General features: G+C 40.5%; 1 protein-coding gene across 2 annotated transcripts in view; it reads left to right on the top strand.

Moving 5' to 3' along the window:
- Window positions 1–10,331, top strand: part of TGFBR1 (transforming growth factor beta receptor 1) — a 34,107-nt gene extending 23,776 nt beyond the window's left edge. For both annotated transcript variants that reach the window (XM_014254536.2, XM_014254535.2), the window contains exons 7-9: window positions 3,687–3,811; window positions 4,482–4,612; window positions 5,978–10,331. In XM_014254536.2, coding sequence (XP_014110011.2) covers window positions 3,687–3,811; window positions 4,482–4,612; window positions 5,978–6,103 — 382 coding nt within the window. In that variant the 3' untranslated portion in view covers window positions 6,104–10,331. The remainder of the gene's footprint in view (window positions 1–3,686; window positions 3,812–4,481; window positions 4,613–5,977) is intronic.
- Window positions 10,332–18,603: the final 8,272 nt, after the last annotated feature.

Genomic DNA, 18,603 nt, shown 5'->3' with positions numbered 1-18,603 from the left:
GCTCCCTATAGGTTGTACAAGTAATTTAGACAACTAGTACTGAGCCTTTGGACTAAGATGGGAGAAAGAGATCAGCAGGCACCCAAAGTTTGGCAAGACCATGCTCAACATACTTTGTACCCTTCTTTGTAGACTTACCCCTTTGTTCTTGGATGATATTGAGCTGCAGACCTTGTTCAGAAGGTCAGAGTTGCTCTGTGTAATAGAGTTGCTCTCTCCAGAATCAAAGATACTGCTTCTGCCAAGCAACGCATTTCCAACACATAAGCTGACATGGAGATTCCTACTTCTGTCCCTTTTGTCTAACAGCCATGAAATGGCTGAGCTGCTGGCCTCACTATACGGCCTCCTTGCCTTTTGCCTCTCTTGTTCCAGCAAGAATCTCTCAGCAGTTATTCACCGTTTTGTGTCATGGAAGCCAAAGCCAATCTAAATGCATTGATGGAGGACCATGGTAAGAGGTCAATTTGGAAAACTACTAGTGGAACTCACATGGTGGGGGGGAGGATTTTTTTGCCACATTCAGGTCTCCTGTGGTCTTTCCAGTTTAAAAGCCTTGCTCTTTGGATGGTTCACAAAAGTCAGGACAATCTCATTTATGGCTTGTTTAGTGTTTTTTGTCAAAGCTGACGTCTTGCACCAAGGTTGGAGTTTCTAGTTCGTTGTCTTTTTTCCATCACTCTTTTCATCCTCATGTCAGTTTAAGATAGATCAAATATTCTTTCTGCTGGCCTCCAAGATAATCACTTACAGTGTCAAGCACGTGAAGTATCATAAGAGTATCTAGTAATGCAGAATCCTTGGAGAGCATTCACCACAATCTTACATTCTTGATTAAAATATTTTTTATATGGGTTGACTGGAACAATTTGAGAGCCTTGTCCATATCAAAGATTGCAACAGTGCTTAATATTCCACTTCAATAAATACGGTCAAAGTAAGCCTTGCATTCAACTTCACACAGTTGTCCAATGTTTGTGCTGTGTCTGTTACTTGTGAGGATTTTTGTACACCTTAGAGAACTCTCATCTCAGCAAACTTTGTTGAAGTTCTGCATAGTTCAGAACAAATGTAAGTCCTGGTTGCATGTTTTTTGCTTACCTTGATAGCCGTTGCTTCCTTGCATCCAGGTAATATCTGTAAGACACAGGAGTGCTGAGGGAGCTCTGAAAGGTGTGATAGTCCTGAAATTTGTTTTAAGTAGTAGGTCTTGTATTCTCCCTACCATCCCTGGTACTAGAAGAGAAAATCCTACTATGTTATTGATGAAAGGAAACAATGTCTAGGCTTATGTGGCTGTTCCAGAGGTAGAGCTATTGCCTGGCACTGCATTCCACACCAGTAATCTGCACATCTTGCTTTTTTACCAGGCAACACCTCTCTTCAAAGCCCAGGTGCCACTGTTGGCCTGCTTCATTGATATGTCAGCTTGAGACTGCTGGGGTGATGATGTGGAGAAACACACTGAACTTTGCTAAACAGCACACACTGGATTTAGGTATCAGAACCCTATCAGAATGAGAGAGCAGTGCTACTACCACTGATGCTGACTTGATGCAGCAAATAACATTCATTCTTTCCAGCAGTCAGTAGGGATACTGCTGTCAGTAACTCTTGTAGTAAAGTCCACACTGACATTTTGCTTGATGCTCCCACCTCAGACTTAGTTACCAAACAATGTAACCACCACTTGGATGCCATGACCAGCTTTCAGGTCTTGTTTCTGAGGGGAAAGTTACAGATTTTTCTCCTTGCAGGACATGTGGGATAAAGCAAATTCATAAGTGCAGTTGTTAATTTGTAACCCACATATGATATACTAATTTTAACAGAAGCATGATTTAGGGTGGGACTTGCAGACTATATGATGAAGCATCAGATACTAAATGATAGTAGGCCTTTGTTCTCAAGAAATTTTTAACAGCACTGGTTTCTTAACCAGCACTTCATGTCTATTCCTGCTTTATGCTTGTTAGGGGATGTTTTAAGTGGCTGCTATAATTTGTCAGGTTACAGGAGCTGGGGCTTCCTCTTGTCTGACCTCTGGAGCCCAGCTGCTGTGTTCCAAAGGGCTGGGGCTCTGTTCATCCGAGGCCTATGGATGTGGCTGCTGCTTTCTTCCTTGGAATCCGACCAGTCACGCACAGACGTATACAGTACTGACAGGGCTGATTATACAGATTGCTATGCACCGTGTGCTGCCTTCAACACCCACATAAAACACTGTCAGAACTTGTATAAAACACAGCTATAGACAGCCAAGTCTCCTTCCTTCTCTTCAGCTGATCAGGATTGAACTTCATTAGTGAAAGTATGTACTCCCTTCTGTAGCCTTACAACTCCATGCACGTTTATGAGCCCCTCAACCATCCATCCAAGGCTTGCTGTGTTTAATGCCCTTTCCTGTGCTCCATGGATCTCATACTCCTCAGCTGGGTTAATGCACAGCAGTAAACAGCTAATGTATTCATATGCATGCCTCTGTGTATGGATTCCCTCAAATATCAGTATGGGCCCTTCCCCTGGCAAATCTCCCTGCCTGGGTGCTGGCTAGACCACCTTGAACGTTGTTAGTGAATTACAGCCCTGCACACCAGCTGTGCAGGGTTGGGGGAAATGCAAACCTTCTGGCCCATCCCAGCAGCTGGCACCCAGGCACACAGACCTTACACCCTGTGACTCCACTCCAGCTGCTGGTGCTGAGAGACCCTTACTCTGTTGTTCTCATCCCCTTTCTCCTCTGTAGTTGGTACACGTAAGCTGTGATGTTGAGGCCTGTGATCCATGGTCTTATTTCAGTAGCTGAAACAGACCTACTCATTTACTCCAGTTGCTGGCACCAGGGTTTCCTTCTCCTTCTGTCAGACTACAGCTGCTGGGCCAGAATTCATTCAAGAATGACCGCTGTGTAGTCTCCCACAGTAACTCCAGATACCTGCTCTTGCCACTGCAGATGTGCTTCTAGGACCTGGAGTTGAGCCCCTTCTTCTCTCTAGTTTCAGCTTCATCCCTGGTGCTGCTCCACTTGCTAGACCTGAACAGACTCATGCCTGCCTCCTGATGCTGACACGTTCTTAGAGAGCACATGCATGTGGGCTTGAGAGTGAGATTGCACAGAATAGTTAGGATTTAATAAAATAGGATGCACTGGTGGTGAGCATGTGCAGACTGGCAACCTCTTAGGCAACTAGCCCCTTTGCTACCCTTTTCTATCTGTTGCCTCACTTCTTTTCCCTTTCTCCTGAACATTCCTTGATAAGCATTGCATAGTTGCACAGGCCTTCCTTCAATATCCTCAGTCCTAGTGTTCTTGTTTCCCACTTATTCGCAGTCACAAAGTCCAGACTGCATGCACCTCTATAAAGTTATGCCTGGAGTTTCTTAATAGCCTTTCAGTGAGGAACTAGAGACTTTTGGTCTTTGTCACCATCTCAGTTTTGCCTTGTCTATCAGGTTTATGGCTCTACTTGTTTATTGTTTCACATTTTACTTATTCCCCTATTTCTCTGCTTATTTCTCTCAGTTTTACTTAGCCCTTTACATTGAATTGTCTCTGACAGGATGACCTTAATGAAGCAGATTTTTCTTTTTCTCCTTTTCCACAAAAATACATTATTTTGTATTTGAGCTGATCAGTAGTGCTGAACTTTCTTTAAGTGTTCATGAATTTATTTTTTTTCATACAGGTACATGGCTCCTGAAGTTCTAGATGATTCCATAAATATGAAACATTTTGAGTCATTCAAACGGGCAGACATCTATGCAATGGGATTAGTATTTTGGGAAATAGCTCGGCGGTGTTCAATTGGTGGTACGTGGCAATCTTTACAAAATGGGACATATTAAGGAATTATAAGTAATTTAAACTTACAGAGGTTCTGAAAACGGTTTGCTCAAAAAGCAATGAGAAGTAATAGCCAGTCTGTCTCAGACTTTCTAATTAATGCTTGTTAACTAATTAATCTAGTTAATCCTGTAAATGATAACTGGTCTATTCAACCTCTTTCTAGATTGACAAACCATACTTGTTGAAGAAAATAGGAAATATTATTGTCTATTTTAATTTTTCTTTCTAAATATTTACATAGAGGGGAGAAAAGGGTAAAACTTGTACTCTTGAGCAAGGGGCAAACACAACAAGGCCTAGCTATAATGTGTTCAGATCAATCTATACCTTATTTAAAACGAAGCATGCTGTTAAAAATCATGTGCTCTGAAGAAGCATGTTTTAAGTACAGCATATGAAAGTTTTGATGTAGTTTATATCTCTTCTAATTTTAAAAATTTTAGATCCTTCAAGGGTAATGTAAACACTCCTAAGGTGTGGTTAAGTATTTTTGTTTATTTGTCAGTCATTTTGATGTAATTTTTTAAAAATGAAAAACCAAGAACTGGTAGGGTACTGATAAGGAACACAGTAAAAAGTGAAGAATATGTAATCCAGTGTTAGCTAAAATAAATCTATTTTCAACCTGTTACAGGAATCCACGAAGATTACCAGTTGCCATACTATGACCTCGTTCCTTCAGACCCTTCTGTTGAAGAAATGAGGAAAGTTGTGTGTGAACAGAAGTTAAGGCCCAATATTCCAAACAGATGGCAGAGCTGTGAGGTATTAACTAACCTTGCTAAAGCTGCTTTAATGGACACTAGAGCTTTTAGTGATTTCAGAGGCTTAAAAACCATGTCTATTGCTGAAGGGAGAAGAGCTGCTTTTAGGAGAACTTAATTAATTTCCTTCTAATCATTATGGTTTTATTAAAAGCATTGTTCCTTGATTATACATAAGTATTTAAATGTAATTTCATAGAAGTTAATAGCTAACTCTGCATGGGGGATTCCAGGATCCTTTCCTGTGAAGCATAGATGATGCTAGTATAAATTAGAGCTAGTCTGAATTACATTACGTAGGAAGCATCATTGCAAATAAATTGTGCTGTGTCTGGCTGGGATTGAGTCAACATCCTTCATAGTGAGCTCCACAATGTTGTGACCAAAACAGTCTGATAGCATGCTGATGGCTTAGCTGTTGCTGATCAGTGCTTGCACAGCTTCAAGGCATTCTCCATTTCTCAAGTAGTTTGGGGGTGGACAAGAGTGTGAGAGGGAGCAGAGCAGGGACAGCTGACCCAAATTGGGCAGAGGGAACACTCCACAGCATTGCTCTGGGAGCCCAGCAAGGGCTACAGCCAGTGTGCTCTGACTCACAGCTTGAGGGAAACAGCTGCAGTGGGCTGCAGGAGCAGTGAGGCACTGATAAGGATGAGGTGCTTTGGAAACAGGAGGGGGAACCTGGGTTGTGGCATGTGGGGAATGAATGCATGGCTGAGATAAGAGTTGGGCAAGAGTGCACAGGAAGGAGAGAAAGGTGATGAAAAGTGCACCAACAAACTGTGAGACAGGAAGTTATTGAGATTGAAATGACTAATGTAATACAGCTTTTGTGGTATTTTGGAAAGTAGAGCTGTTACTTTATTTCATCTGCCATTTTTGTTATTTGCTTTGTTACAAATAACACACAGAAGCACTCAGATTTCAAAGAATAGCTGTTTGAAGGATAAAAACACTTATCCTTGCAGAGCTTCAGTATGAGGAAGACAGCTCATGAACTTAATTGCTATGCATTGAAGTAACTCCTTAACTGCAAGTACAATTAAAAACTGTATTTTTGTCTGATGTGAAAATTCAGAAAACAGTTACAGACAAGCTACTACTTTTCATTTAAATATTTTTTTCATGGACCAAAAGTCTACTGAAAAATATCCATTTTGCTCTACAATGTTGAGAGCTTTACTTTTCTGTGAATAAAGTAAGATTTTTTTTTATTATTAATTTTTATTTTAACAGCACACTCTCCCATGCAACTGCAGTACTAGTAGTGGACTTCAGAAATGCCTGAAGAGGTGAAGGCAAAGCAGCAGTTACATGGGCTACACAGGAACAGCAGTGCATATAATGAGTTGTGTTTCCTTTGCAGGCATTACGAGTGATGGCAAAAATTATGCGGGAATGCTGGTATGCCAACGGAGCCGCTCGGCTGACAGCTTTGCGCATTAAGAAAACATTATCGCAACTTAGCCAACAGGAGGGGATCAAGATGTAATCCTGGATTTGCTATCGAAGAACACTGTAAAAATCCCTATCTGCACCAGAGTGGCGTGTTAAGAAGGTTAATTGTTCTACCTCACTGGGGGAACAGAAGGATATTGCTGCCTTTTAGTACTTCATAGGAACGTCACTTATTAGGATTTTTGTGGATGTGCTAAACAGTTGTGTTGGGTCTTTCTGTGCACTATGAACCTCTTTCCCAGGTTACTTACAAAACATCATGTACTCTAGTTTCATTAATCTGTAATTTTTTATTTGGGAAGCTGATAGCTGGTCTTTGCTAGTTAACTGTGCTTAAAAGTAGGAGGTCACTTCTAAAATGAAACTGGTTCACTATATTGTTCTACAGTGCATTGATGGTTCTTAAAGCAACTTTATTCCTGCCTGGTACATTGACTACTCTGAACCACTGTCTCAATTCCTTGATTCAGATTGTGAATGTACTACTGGAGTATACTTGCTAGCTATTAAGGCAGTGCATCTTTTGGACTCTTACCTTGACTTACAAATTGACCTCATTCAGTTGTGGGAATATAACTTATGCAACTATACTTTATACATGATTACTGGGTGTTTTTCCACTTTTTCAGAACATTACATTGCCTTCAAAATAGATTGTATTACACCAGTAAGTGCCACTTTTGAGTCTTTTAATGCAAAAATAGTAGGGATGTACAAAGCCTATGGTACTTTTGGTTTCAAAAATACAAATTAAAAGTTCTTCCTTTGCCTAGCTGAGATCTAAATCTCACTCCCTGCAACAGTGAGTACATAACTGATAGAATATCTTCAATTTTACTGAAATCTGACTCTTGAAACCACTGTAGGAGTTTTAAATAATGTAAGCTAGTAAATTTGCTGTCATATTTTGTAATTGTCAAGTTATGAGTCATAATTATGTAGATTTTTTTTTTATCAAGTGGTACTTCCAGAATGCTTGAAGTACCTATCTACTTCAGAAAAGTAGCAAGAAAGTAAAATGCTGAGATTTTGCTTCATCAAATAAGTATGAAAAGCATATTTTTGTGCAGTTCTGCTGAGTCTTAAGACTCAAAGAACAATATTTGCAATTACACAAGGATTAAATGCACCTGTCATTAGAGAAAAGTTATTTGGGCTTTTGTACTAGGCAGTTCAAAGCTGCTTATAAATTTTATGTGCATGTGTGTTGTGTGTGCCTCATACACAAAGTGGTGAGCTAGAGAAGGTGGTGACCTGCAGGTCTTTGGATACAAATATCAGGGGATTCCAGCAATCCTTTTCATTTTAGAAGAACAAAGCTTATGGTGACTTGTGTTGTCATAAGAACACAGAAGAATATGCATGGCTTTAGTCAAGATTTCCCTGAGTTTTTAAGAGTATCATAATATTTTGATAAATTTGTTTAGAAATCAAATTGCTTCCTGCCCAAGTGAACAGCAAAAACCTGCTGTTACCGTGATACTTTTTTCATTGCAATTTTAGGAAGAGTCTGGTTGACCTGTGGTTTTCATTGATGTCCAAAACAGTATTTCAGTATGTCAAAATACCTGGTAATTAATATGCTGCCTAACCTGCCACTATTCAGAACACATCAGTACCCATCCCATTACGCAACACTTTACCTTGGCTTCCTTTTCATCCCTCGGCATAGAGCCCACTTTTGTTACCAAGATGGTAGCAGTGGCAGGGTGGTTGCTGGCAGAGCACAATCAAGGTTCTGTGCCATGGTCTGTGATGTGTGGCAGCTAAAGCAGGAAGAGGAGTGAGGCCCAGGAAGAGGAGGCTACATAGGTGACACATGCCTTACCCAAGAAAAGCCTTAACACATAATTTTTGTTTATTTCCATATTTTTGCTTTTCCATATTTCCATAATTTCCATATTTCCATATGCTTGCTTGCAGATAAATGATGTCAGAATTACAGATCCTCTGAGGTCAAACTGCAAATAACTAAATGCTTTTGTCAACAACAAAATGGATGAGTTTATTCATACTGGAAGACAGTATCCAGGAGAAAAGGGAAAAATAAGAGAAGTTCTTAGAAAATAATTAGGCTTAAACATATGTACAGCTGTCATGCTTGTGTTTGTTTGGTGTTATCTGACAAGTCAGGTTTATGTCCTTCAGGCCTCTGTCAGTCAAAGCTGGATTAAAAATTACCTCATGTAGGTATTTTAAATAAACTCTGCCGTTGTGCACATGGACAGTTGTGCACCACAGTTTTTCAACTGACTGTTCAAAAAAATGTTTGACTATAATGTGACTCCCAAGCCTATCTACTTGGCAGCCTCTCTAGCAAGTTCAATGTATCCATACAGATACTTGAAGAAAACAGGTCATCATGAAAATAGGTCAGGCTCTCCATGCAAGTTTCAAAGACTTCCTAGTTTGCAGTTTAACAATTTTTATTTTGTAACTTTGTTACATTTCAATTTTTTAAGTGTCCTAGGGTCCTTACCATAGATACAAATGGTACAGCTCCTACTTCAGAAATACCAGGCCACTGGATTGCTTCAGGTATCTGTAGTAATTTTGGTGGTAGCAAGAGAGCTTGCAGTATAATTCATCAAATAATTTTTAGTGGCTTTTTTAGCACCCACAAAACCTTATCAGCAGAACATTTAATTTCCTAAGATATACCAAACAGCTCTGTTGCATTTTAAAGAGGATATACAGCAGCTGAACCGCATCATGGCACACAGATGATGCTTTGTTCTCCTGACTTGCTAGCAACTGTTCTTGCTTTGTTCAAAATATAGCTTTGTAGTAGAAGCTTGCAAAAACAAAGCACAGAAGGATGCTTGACACACTGTATGACATAAGGAACAGTATTTTAGAACAACTTCATCATTCCTGCTAGGCTGCAGAACAGGAAAATTCTGAATAGAGCTATATGTATCCTCAGTTCTGACACCATGACTTAAAGCTTTGTTCTTCTTTTCCATTATATGAACTGAACACCTTTTACAAAGGCTGTGTCTGTATATATTATGTAACTTTAAATGTTACCTGTGTAAGATCATATCTTATATATATGGACACAGGTACACATAAGTATTTTTTAAATTAAGATTGTAATATCACCAGATCTGCTCTTGGAAATCCAGGGGGACCAAAATATTTTAGCATTCAAAATATTAATTTTGTATCATTTCAAGTGTATACCAAAACAGTTTCTGATTATTACTGATGCAAATGTTTATTGTAAATATTACATACGTTATACATTCACTTAAGTTTTGTGGATTTAATCAACTTTATATTTTAGTAGCATTGAAGCCTCAGTTTGGTTTACAGACTTGTGATCGGATGGATATGGACATTGAGAACAAGGAGCATTGGAAATGGTCTGATGCTGAAAAGCCTGAAATGTTATTTTTGAAATGCTGGAATTCTTCAGGGACCTTCCAACCTTAAAAGCTGGAATTCTGGGATGTTTCTCAGGCAGACTCTCCAAGTATGACACACTGTCACCCTCCAATGGTTCTGCTTGTAATCCTAAGAAAGACTTTGTATATAAGTAAAGAAATTGGGATTGACTGTATGGGGACATGAAGGTGTTAAATGAAGTAAGAGGCTATTTTATTTTTTCAGTAATGGCTCTGAGTGTGATTGCCATGAAATTCACCTTTTAGTTAGTTCCTTGTTTATATTGTGCCATTGAAATGATTGCAAGGTGTTAATCATTTTCTGTTTAAAAAACAAGCAAACAAACAAAACAAAAAAAAAACCCTTCACCGTATCCATTGCTTTAAACTCAAATTACCTCTTAAAAGACCAAGGTACATTTACCTCATATGTATATAATGTTTAATATTTTTCAGAATGTTCTCAAGGTTTGCAGTTACATGTTTCTAGAAATATGGGTATTACTAAATTTACAACTTCAGTGGTACTAAGTGTATTATCTGGTGCCCCAAAACACTATTTTCTGTATTTTATTGTATTAGCAAGTTTGCTGCTTTGTCACTGTAGCACCTGCCCTTACATAGCTGTGTGGATACTGCCTTGTAAATTTTACTTTTTGGATGATTTGAGGATCCTGTACAGATGAGTGTCACTTTTTTAAACCTTACCAAATTGTGCATTTCCCTTACATTTCTGAAAATATGTATTGTTATTTGTAGAGTATACATTTCAATGGATTGTAAATAGGATAGTAGAAGAGTGGATGCTTATGTTAAGTGCTAACACTACAGTAGAGAGATTAAAGCAGTGAAAATAAATAACTTTTTTCAAAATGCATGAGTTGTCTTTTAGAACAAGAAGTTGCAGGTAGATATGGGTTTGTGTGTGGTGTTCCTACCTGCTACAATGTGGGTTTCCTGTGAATTCCTTTGCTCAGGAGTTTCTTCTAGTACAGAAATGCTAAAAGGATTTGCTACCGCCAAGGCAATCCACCTCATCTGTGCTGTGTACATAATGATAAAGTGCCTGCTCTTCCTTGCCTCCTACAGTAATGTTGGTATAAGAACATTGCTGCTGTCTCTCATCTCCTGGACAAAATTAGTAATGACAAATTGTTCCCTCTCTACATTTACATTTGTATAGAAATAACATTTAGTCTATTTTAGTCTGTTTAAGCAGCTCAACACTTCAGTGCATCCCAGAACTGAAAGTAAAATCAGCTTCTGTTGGAGTGGATTGTTTTTGTGAAAACCTCAGTTTCAGGCTGGTGTTACACTTCTGAAGGAAAGTGGAGATTTAGACAACAAAAATAGGACATCTTGCCCTCACATAAGTTTAGGTTTATCCTTCAGTTTTGGCTCAGACAGAATTACCAAAAATTACTTCTTCCAGCAAACTTTCTCCACAATGGGAAGCCATAAGGTGGCCAGAGAAAATGGTTATGTATGTCAAAACACTGCATTCCCTTCAAGTGCTTTTAGAGGAGGAGCTATGATGATTATGGATGAGAACATATCCCTCTCCCATGAGCAGCTAAAGGAAAGCCTTTGCTACCCCTGCAGGCAACCAAAACACAGTAAAATCCTGAATCTTTCTACTGCATTTACTAGTAGAGGAAATGTGTGGCCTGGAACTAGCATAGCACTGTTGCTGTCCACCAAACTTAAGTTTTCATGAAGTAGTTTTCTTTGTTTCATGCTTTGAGGGCCTGAGCCTAACAACTGAAAATTCATAAACTGCAACCACTCACCACAAGTAACTGAAATACGTGAGGATGTTTTAGGATCATTTTAGAGGAGACTGAATTTGGGACATGTGCATGCTGCTTTGGATTGCAAGTCAGCACAAAGAGTGGCAGACTTTCAGCTGGCTGTTTTGCCCAGCATAATTATTTTTTTAATTTTTAAAGTGTGCGGCTGTTGAAAGGGATTCATTTTAATACCCACTGCAGTCAAGTAATGAGTACTTTCTGTAGGTGCAGAATAACATAAGAGTGTATAAGCAAACCACTTCTGTGCAGTACCAAGTAAGTACTACAATTTTCCTTTTATCAATTGTTGTGACATTGGTAACTGATGTACAGTGATGTACCCAGTAACTGTAGTATAGCATAAGAAAATAGATTCCTTTTAAATAGGAAATTGTAAATTCCAAATCTCTCACTCAGTGCTCTTACTAGTGTTTTTCATCTGTCCAGTCAAGCCATAATGTTTTAACTGGAGCTAAAGTGTTCATTGTTTTGCTGATGAAGGGTTACTGGAACCTCACACTGCATACCCCCTTACCGACATCATGGGCTGCTGGGGTTCTGAGTCTCATAGTTCTACCTTGGTGTGGCTGGAGTTGTTCCCAAATCTTCTAAGCTGGAAAAAAGAAACCTTGGCACAGCATTTCCTTTGTCAGCTTGCCTGGACTGCAAATAAAATCCAGTGGTGCTCAAGAAACCCACCACCCTTAAGTCTTCCTCGGAGTTTCTTGGAAATAAGATTTAAATCCCCAGTCTATGAGATGAAATGGTACCTTAAATCATTACCTCTTTTGAGAAGAAAAAATAAAAAAGCCAGAGCAAACTCTACTGATAGGTTCCTATGCAAGATTGCAGTGTTTATTGGTATTAAATGAACTCTCAGTGGAGATGAAGAGTTGACATCTTCAAAATGTATTTCTAATTAGCTCAATTGGGAAGAGCTCTCCCACCTGCCAGTACCAGAAAGTCTGTGTAAGCAGTAAAAGAATCAGGCACATGATACTCAATTTTATATAATGTCAAATATATTTATGGATGTTTTTAAATGAGGGGTGAAGGACTTAGGAATATCCCTTTAAATCCAAGCAGGACTTAAGGGGCTGTATAGTGAAGGAAAAAAGGACAGCCAAAGGGAGAGGTTTAGGTGATCTCAAGAGGAGTGAACATGGAAAAATAGAGGACTAAGGAGATAAAAAGAGTGGGTCATATATAAATAGCAGACCAGTCAGTGTGCCAGATCTGTGTGTGCCCAGCACAGCCTCTTCCTTTACTTTTAAATCCCTTCCTACCTGAGGGACTTTGTTCCGGAGATGCAGGGATGCCTGAGCACAGCAGCTCAGGCCAGACCACAGTGGGGAGGTCTTGTGAGTCTGTGGTGAAGCAATGGGAAAGACCAGAGTGAGCAGACCCAAGTGTCAGCAGCTGGAGTGTGACCAAGGGTCATGGGTGTCCATAGTGCCGGAGCGTGGGTCCAGATGCTGGAGTGGGAACTCGGCTCCAGTACCAGCAGCTGGCCAGACTGGGATTGGGGCAGCTGCTCGCAGGGTGTGCACCTGTGTCTCTGAAAATGCAGTTGTCCTTATTGCTGGCTGTTCTGATCTATCCTTGTGTTCTGGTGGCTCTGTGTTACCTGCTAACGTGGACTTCTTTTCCTTGGGGATTTGTGGCCCAGTGCAGTTACTGAGATTGCTTGCCTGGCTCTTGTGGCTTGGGCAATAGAAGCTTCTACATCCAGAACTGGGTGTCACTCTTGATTCTTGACATTGGTCATCTACCCATAGGGACTAGAAAACATCCACATTATTGTGATATTAAATTAAATATCTAAAAACCTAGAAAGCAAAGGTAATAAGTAACAGTCTTAAGAAAAATATTGTAAGATGAGAGTTGGTGATAAATTCCAAGTTTACTCTGATGTCATAGCTTATCTATTGCTCTGGACATCTTCGGATGCTAATTTGCATTCATTCAATTTTCCTGTTCCCTTCTATTCTATGGGCATGGGAAATATGTGTGTGTAGTCCCACTGTTCAAACTCTTAATTAGTACAGGAATGGGGTAAAGAATGGCAAGAATTCTGTGATACCACAGTTGCTCTCTAATTCTTTTGTTTCCAAAGAGTGGAATCAAGCTGTGCTTTCTTTCATTATTGCCCTCCTGTGGCTTGGACTCTCTGACCTACATCTCCTTCCCTGAAGAGAGATTTTTGTTGCTGTTACCAGAAGGGTCAGCAAGATTCAGTTCCCTGAATCCAGTCAGTTCTGGACAATTCTTCATGAAAGCAAGCTACCTTTTCTATACTTTTGTTCAGCAAACTGCTTTGCCTATGCTTTTTTTTTCTTTTGCAAAGGTAACTCTTTCCCATGCTAGATGATAGAATGCTTTAAATTTTTACTTTGGGAGACCTGAGCCCTTACAGAGATCCTCATTTCCTTCTATCCAGGTATGAAAGGTGTGAAGGACTGTTGGTCTCTTCACTGCAGCAATATTGTTGAATTGTCAATTTCCATCTCTTGGTAAGGTTCCTTGTGCTGAGGCTCACGTCATCACGGGCATGCAGCCTCCTAAGCCCTGTGTCATTGCTGGTAGAGCAGGTAAGCAGGGCCCTTTCTCAAAACCCTCTGAACAGTTTTGAACTTCTCCCTCGCTGGAGACACACGAAACCCAGCTGGACACATTCCTGTGTAACCTGCTCAAGGTGACCCTGCCTTGGCAGGGGGGTTGGACTAGGAGATCTTCAGAGGTCCCTTTCAACCCTATTAATTCTGTGATTCTGTAAACTTCAAGAAGGAGAAGGGAATACTGCAAAGAAAAACATATTGCAACATTACTTTTTTAGCTCCTTCAGGCTGTGTTGTCAGTGCGGTATGCTCACCACCTCTCTCCTGAAGTCCAGCTCTTCTCGTTCTTCAATTAAGAAGATGCTTGAGAAGGAGAGATGGATGCTTTGCTACCTTTACTGTTGCTGCAGGTGGAAAAGGAAGGAAGGAGAAGACTAGAGATAATTCGGTGTTATCTGAGGTGAAAGGATCATTACCATGTTATCCCTATTTTAACTGTAAAAGGATAGAAAGCTGTTCTGGTTGGAATTCTTCAAATCTATGCTTTAAAGAATTCTTTGTTTACAATTGCCCTTAGGAAAACTAAAAAGATAGAGGTAAAAATATAACCAAATCAAAAGACCAGTGATGTAACTTGGAAGCTCGTTAGCTTCAATGTTTACCAACATGTTTCCTTCAGTGTCCATCTGTTAGACATGATTATTAAGGCAGCTACACCCTGGAATAAATATAAAACTTATGAGAAATTCTAATATTTATAGATCTGGATTGGTTTGAATTTCTCATTTAGAGGTTAATACAGTCATAGGTTACAGTACTTACACATGGTGACTGAGCTCCTGAAGATTCATATTTGAGGGCTTTAGTTGCAGCCACATGCCTTATCTAAGTGGTATTGGAAAAATCAGATGGTCTGCTCTAGGCAAAGACACACTTCTGAAGCAGCAGTGCTTCCAAGACTAGCTCTGTGTGACAGATTCCTGAGGCAGAACTGCTCAGGCAGGGGTCTGGTCACTGGGAGGGGCCGTGTGCTTTCATGCAGTTGTATTTTCTTAAAATCTTGAGCACAATTGGAGGTGATGTATATAGGCCAAAGTTCAGAAAGGTGTCATCTCTCCAGTGACCTGTTTACTGTGTCTAAGCTGGAGTGCAGGAACTTTATAAATTATTACAGATGTTTTACTTATGAGTGACTGATTAGGTTATGAATCAATCCCTCAAATATGGACCTGTGTGCTTTTTCTGGCTCCCTGTCAGCCTCTTTCAAACTGTCTTGCTAGATGAATCCTGACATTTGGGAAGAAGGAGCTACAAGTCCTTGCAGAGTATGTGACTGTGGGCCTGAAAAAAGTGATCAGGCTGAAGGGACATTGCTCATCTCAGTTTTCTCAAAGTTTTCTCAAACTTCGCAGGATTGAGGAAAGAAACCAAAGCTGATTCTTAAGCAAAGATTTTCATGTCAGGCCCTTCTCAAAGAAATACATTGGAAATTTTCCTAAAAGGCAAGGAAGGTTTATCTGAAGTCGGAGGTGATCACAGAGAAGATAGGAGGTGAGATAGTTTTCCATTACTTGGTGTTACTTAGTCACAATTTAGTGTGGATTGATGGCTTTTTATCTGGTCAAGTACCTCCACTTAAGTAGACAAATATCTATCTATTCACAGGTGAGACAGTGAAACACACACCATGAGAAAAGGACTCAACTATCTTCCTTAAGGAAGGCTTGGGAGTCATCTGACAAGATAAAAATAATTATAGAGAGAAAATCATCATAACAAGGAATCTAAGACAGGTATTTTTAAACGTCTAATAAAGAAATGGCTGTGCAAGTACACAAACACAATCTGATGCAATAAAAATTCAAAAGACATGGATATGACAAACCGAGGATGAAAATTCAAGGCTAAGAAAGTGAGAAAGAAAGAAACAAAGCTGTATCACTCCAGTTCTCATGCCATCTGTGCATACGAGGAGGTGCTAGACAGAATTTTGCTGACACATCCTATTTTGAAAGTGATGTGGAAGCTAACATAAATGGTGCATTGTCTGTACTGTAATTTTTCATCGTTCATACAGAAAATCAACCCAGAATCAGTTTGTTTTCATATGGGCTTCAAACTACAGCAACAAAACCACGCGAAAGCATGGCTGCTTGTTATCTAGACAGCTGGAACACCGAGATACAGAGAAAATACAGCTCTCAAGTACAGAAAAGAAGAGTGAAACCATAGCCACTGAAGAACATGCCTCTTATCTAGGAGGAAAGCCATGACTCTTTTTATATATCAGACATCTACAGCGAAAGGACATAGAATAAGCTGGAAGAGACTGATGTAGTAGACTGCATTTCTGCTGTGAATGTGGGGGAAAAGTTATCCCAGATGATTCCATTCTGTGGAAGGCATCTTGCTGATGGCTTATGGGAGCCAGAAAAATCAGCGAGCTTTGGTCTGTGACGAGGTTTCTTCCCTTGCTTTTCACAGCAAAACACAGATAACTTTATCTTGTAGTAAGTAATGCTGAGCAGCTTTAACCTTTCTGTCTGCAGACACAGTCTGTGTTTTAGCCTCCCACTGCATGCTCTGATTAGCCCTGCAGTTACTCAGGAAAGGACCATATTAATTAATGTGGGACAAATGCACAGTGGAAGCGTAGCCAAGTAACTGTATCAGGGAATGCGAGGACTCTCCCTGTAGGTAGGACAAAGATTTTCTGCAGTCAGGAAAATTCCAGCATTGCTAATGATTCCAGATGTCCCACTGCAACATTTGTGTGTTCCTGGCTGGAAAATATGGATTTCCATTCAGATGTGTTCTTGTACATGCATGGTCATACCATGGCTGCAATTAGCAAAGCTACACTTGAATCTCTTGGGAAGAGGAAGCTTGTTCTGCCTCTACTGGTGTTTTCCCAGGGTTTACAGCACAGTCCTCTCCTGTCTTGTTCCAGGAGCCCAGTGGAGAAATGATGTGCAGGACTGCATTCTCCTTAGGTTGTTGCATTTTGTTATGGCCACCTCCATAATCAGAAGAACAGTGAAAAGCCCTTGTTTTCAAGATACAGGTGTTTTAATTTCTATTCTTCTTGCTAATGTAATTAATAAACAGACTAATAAATATGAAACGACTTTCTGTTTGTTTGTGGTGTAATTACAAATCTGTCTGGATACAGCAAGCATTTTGGCATGGCTGCCATATGATTTACTGTCTTCATGCTCTTGAGGTTTTTCAGTATTTCAATTCTGGTTTTATTACAACTGACTATTTATATAACTGCTATTTAGATCTAAATGGGGTATTTCCTTGCCAAAAAATCCTCTTATCTACAAAGACACAGTACCATTCTGTGCAGGTGATAACAAGCATTCAATTCTTGTAAAATATTTTTATTAGTCTCAGCCTAGTTCTTTATTGCACTATACAAGCTTGAAGTTTGGCATCTCCCACACTTGGTTTTGTATGTGTCTTATTTACTGATAAATTAAAAGGTTTATAGAGAAGGAGGACTCACTGAACAGATCAAGAAATCAGGTTGTGGGTTGATTTCTTTCTTTTCTTTCTTTTCTTTCTTTTCTTTCTTTTCTTTCTTTCTTTCTTTCTTTCTTTCTTTCTTTCTTTCTTTCTTTCTTTCTTTCTTTCTTTCTTTCTTTCTTTCTTTCTTCCTTTCTTTCTTTCTTTCTTTCTTTCTTTCTTCTTCCTTCCTTCCGCCACTTCCTTCCTTCCTTCCTTCCTTCCTTCCTTCCTTCCTTCCTTCCTTCCTTCCTTCCTTCCTTCCTTCCTTCCTTCCTTCCTTCCTTCCTTCCTTCCTTCCTTCCTTCCTTCCTTCCTTCCTTCCTTCCTTCCTTCCTTCCTTCCTTCCTTCCGCCACTTCCTTCCTTCCTTCCTTCCGCCACTTCCTTCCTTCCTTCCTTCCGCCACTTCCTTCCTTCCGCCACTTCCTTCCTTCCGCCACTTCCTTCCTTCCTTCCTTCCTTCCTTCCTTCCTTCCTTCCTTCCTTCCTTCCTTCCTTCCTTCCGCCACTTCCTTCCGCCACTTCCTTCCGCCACTTCCTTCCGCCACTTCCTTCCGCCACTTCCTTCCTTCCTTCCTTCCTTCCTTCCTTCCTTCCTTCCTTCCTTCCTTCCTTCCTTCCTTCCTTCCTTCCTTCCTTCCTTCCTTCCTTCCTTCCTTCCTTCCTTCCTTCCTTCCTTCCTTCCGCCACTTCCTTCCTTCCGCCACTTCCTTCCTTCCGCCACTTCCTTCCTTCCGCCACTTCCTTCCTTCCGCCACTTCCTTCCTTCCGCCACTTCCTTCCTTCCTTCCGCCACTTCCTTCCTTCCTTCCTTCCTTCCGCCACTTCCTTCCTTCCGCCACTTCCTTCCTTCCGCCACTTCCGCCACTTCCGCCACTTCCGCCACTTCCGCCACTTCCGCCACTTCCGCCACTTCCTTCCTTCCGCCACTTCCTTCCTTCCTTCCTTCCTTCCTTCCTTCCTTCCTTCCTTCCTTCCTTCCTTCCTTCCTTCCTTCCTTCCTTCCTTCCTTCCTTCCTTCCTTCCTTCCTTCCTTCCTTCCTTCCTTCCTTCCTTCCTTCCTTCCCTTCCTTCCCTTCCTTCCCTTCCTTCCCTTCCTTCCCTTCCTTCCCTTCCTTCCCTTCCTTCCTTCCTTCCTTCCTTCCTTCCTTCCTTCCTTCCTTCCTTCCTTCCTTCCTTCCTTCCTTCCTTCCTTCCTTCCTTCCTTCCTTCCTTCCTTCCTTCCTTCCTTCCTTCCTTCCTTCCTTCCTTCCTTCCTTCCTTCCTCCCTTCCTTCCCTTCCTTC

Source organism: Pseudopodoces humilis, chromosome 1, assembly GCF_049639895.1.
Source record: "Pseudopodoces humilis isolate 2021_Gansu_Grassland_sample_001 chromosome 1, ASM4963989v1, whole genome shotgun sequence".
Taxonomy (NCBI): Eukaryota; Metazoa; Chordata; class Aves; order Passeriformes; family Paridae; genus Pseudopodoces; species Pseudopodoces humilis.
Note: the sequence above shows the minus strand (reverse complement) of the source record. Positions and strands in the feature narration are given on the sequence as shown.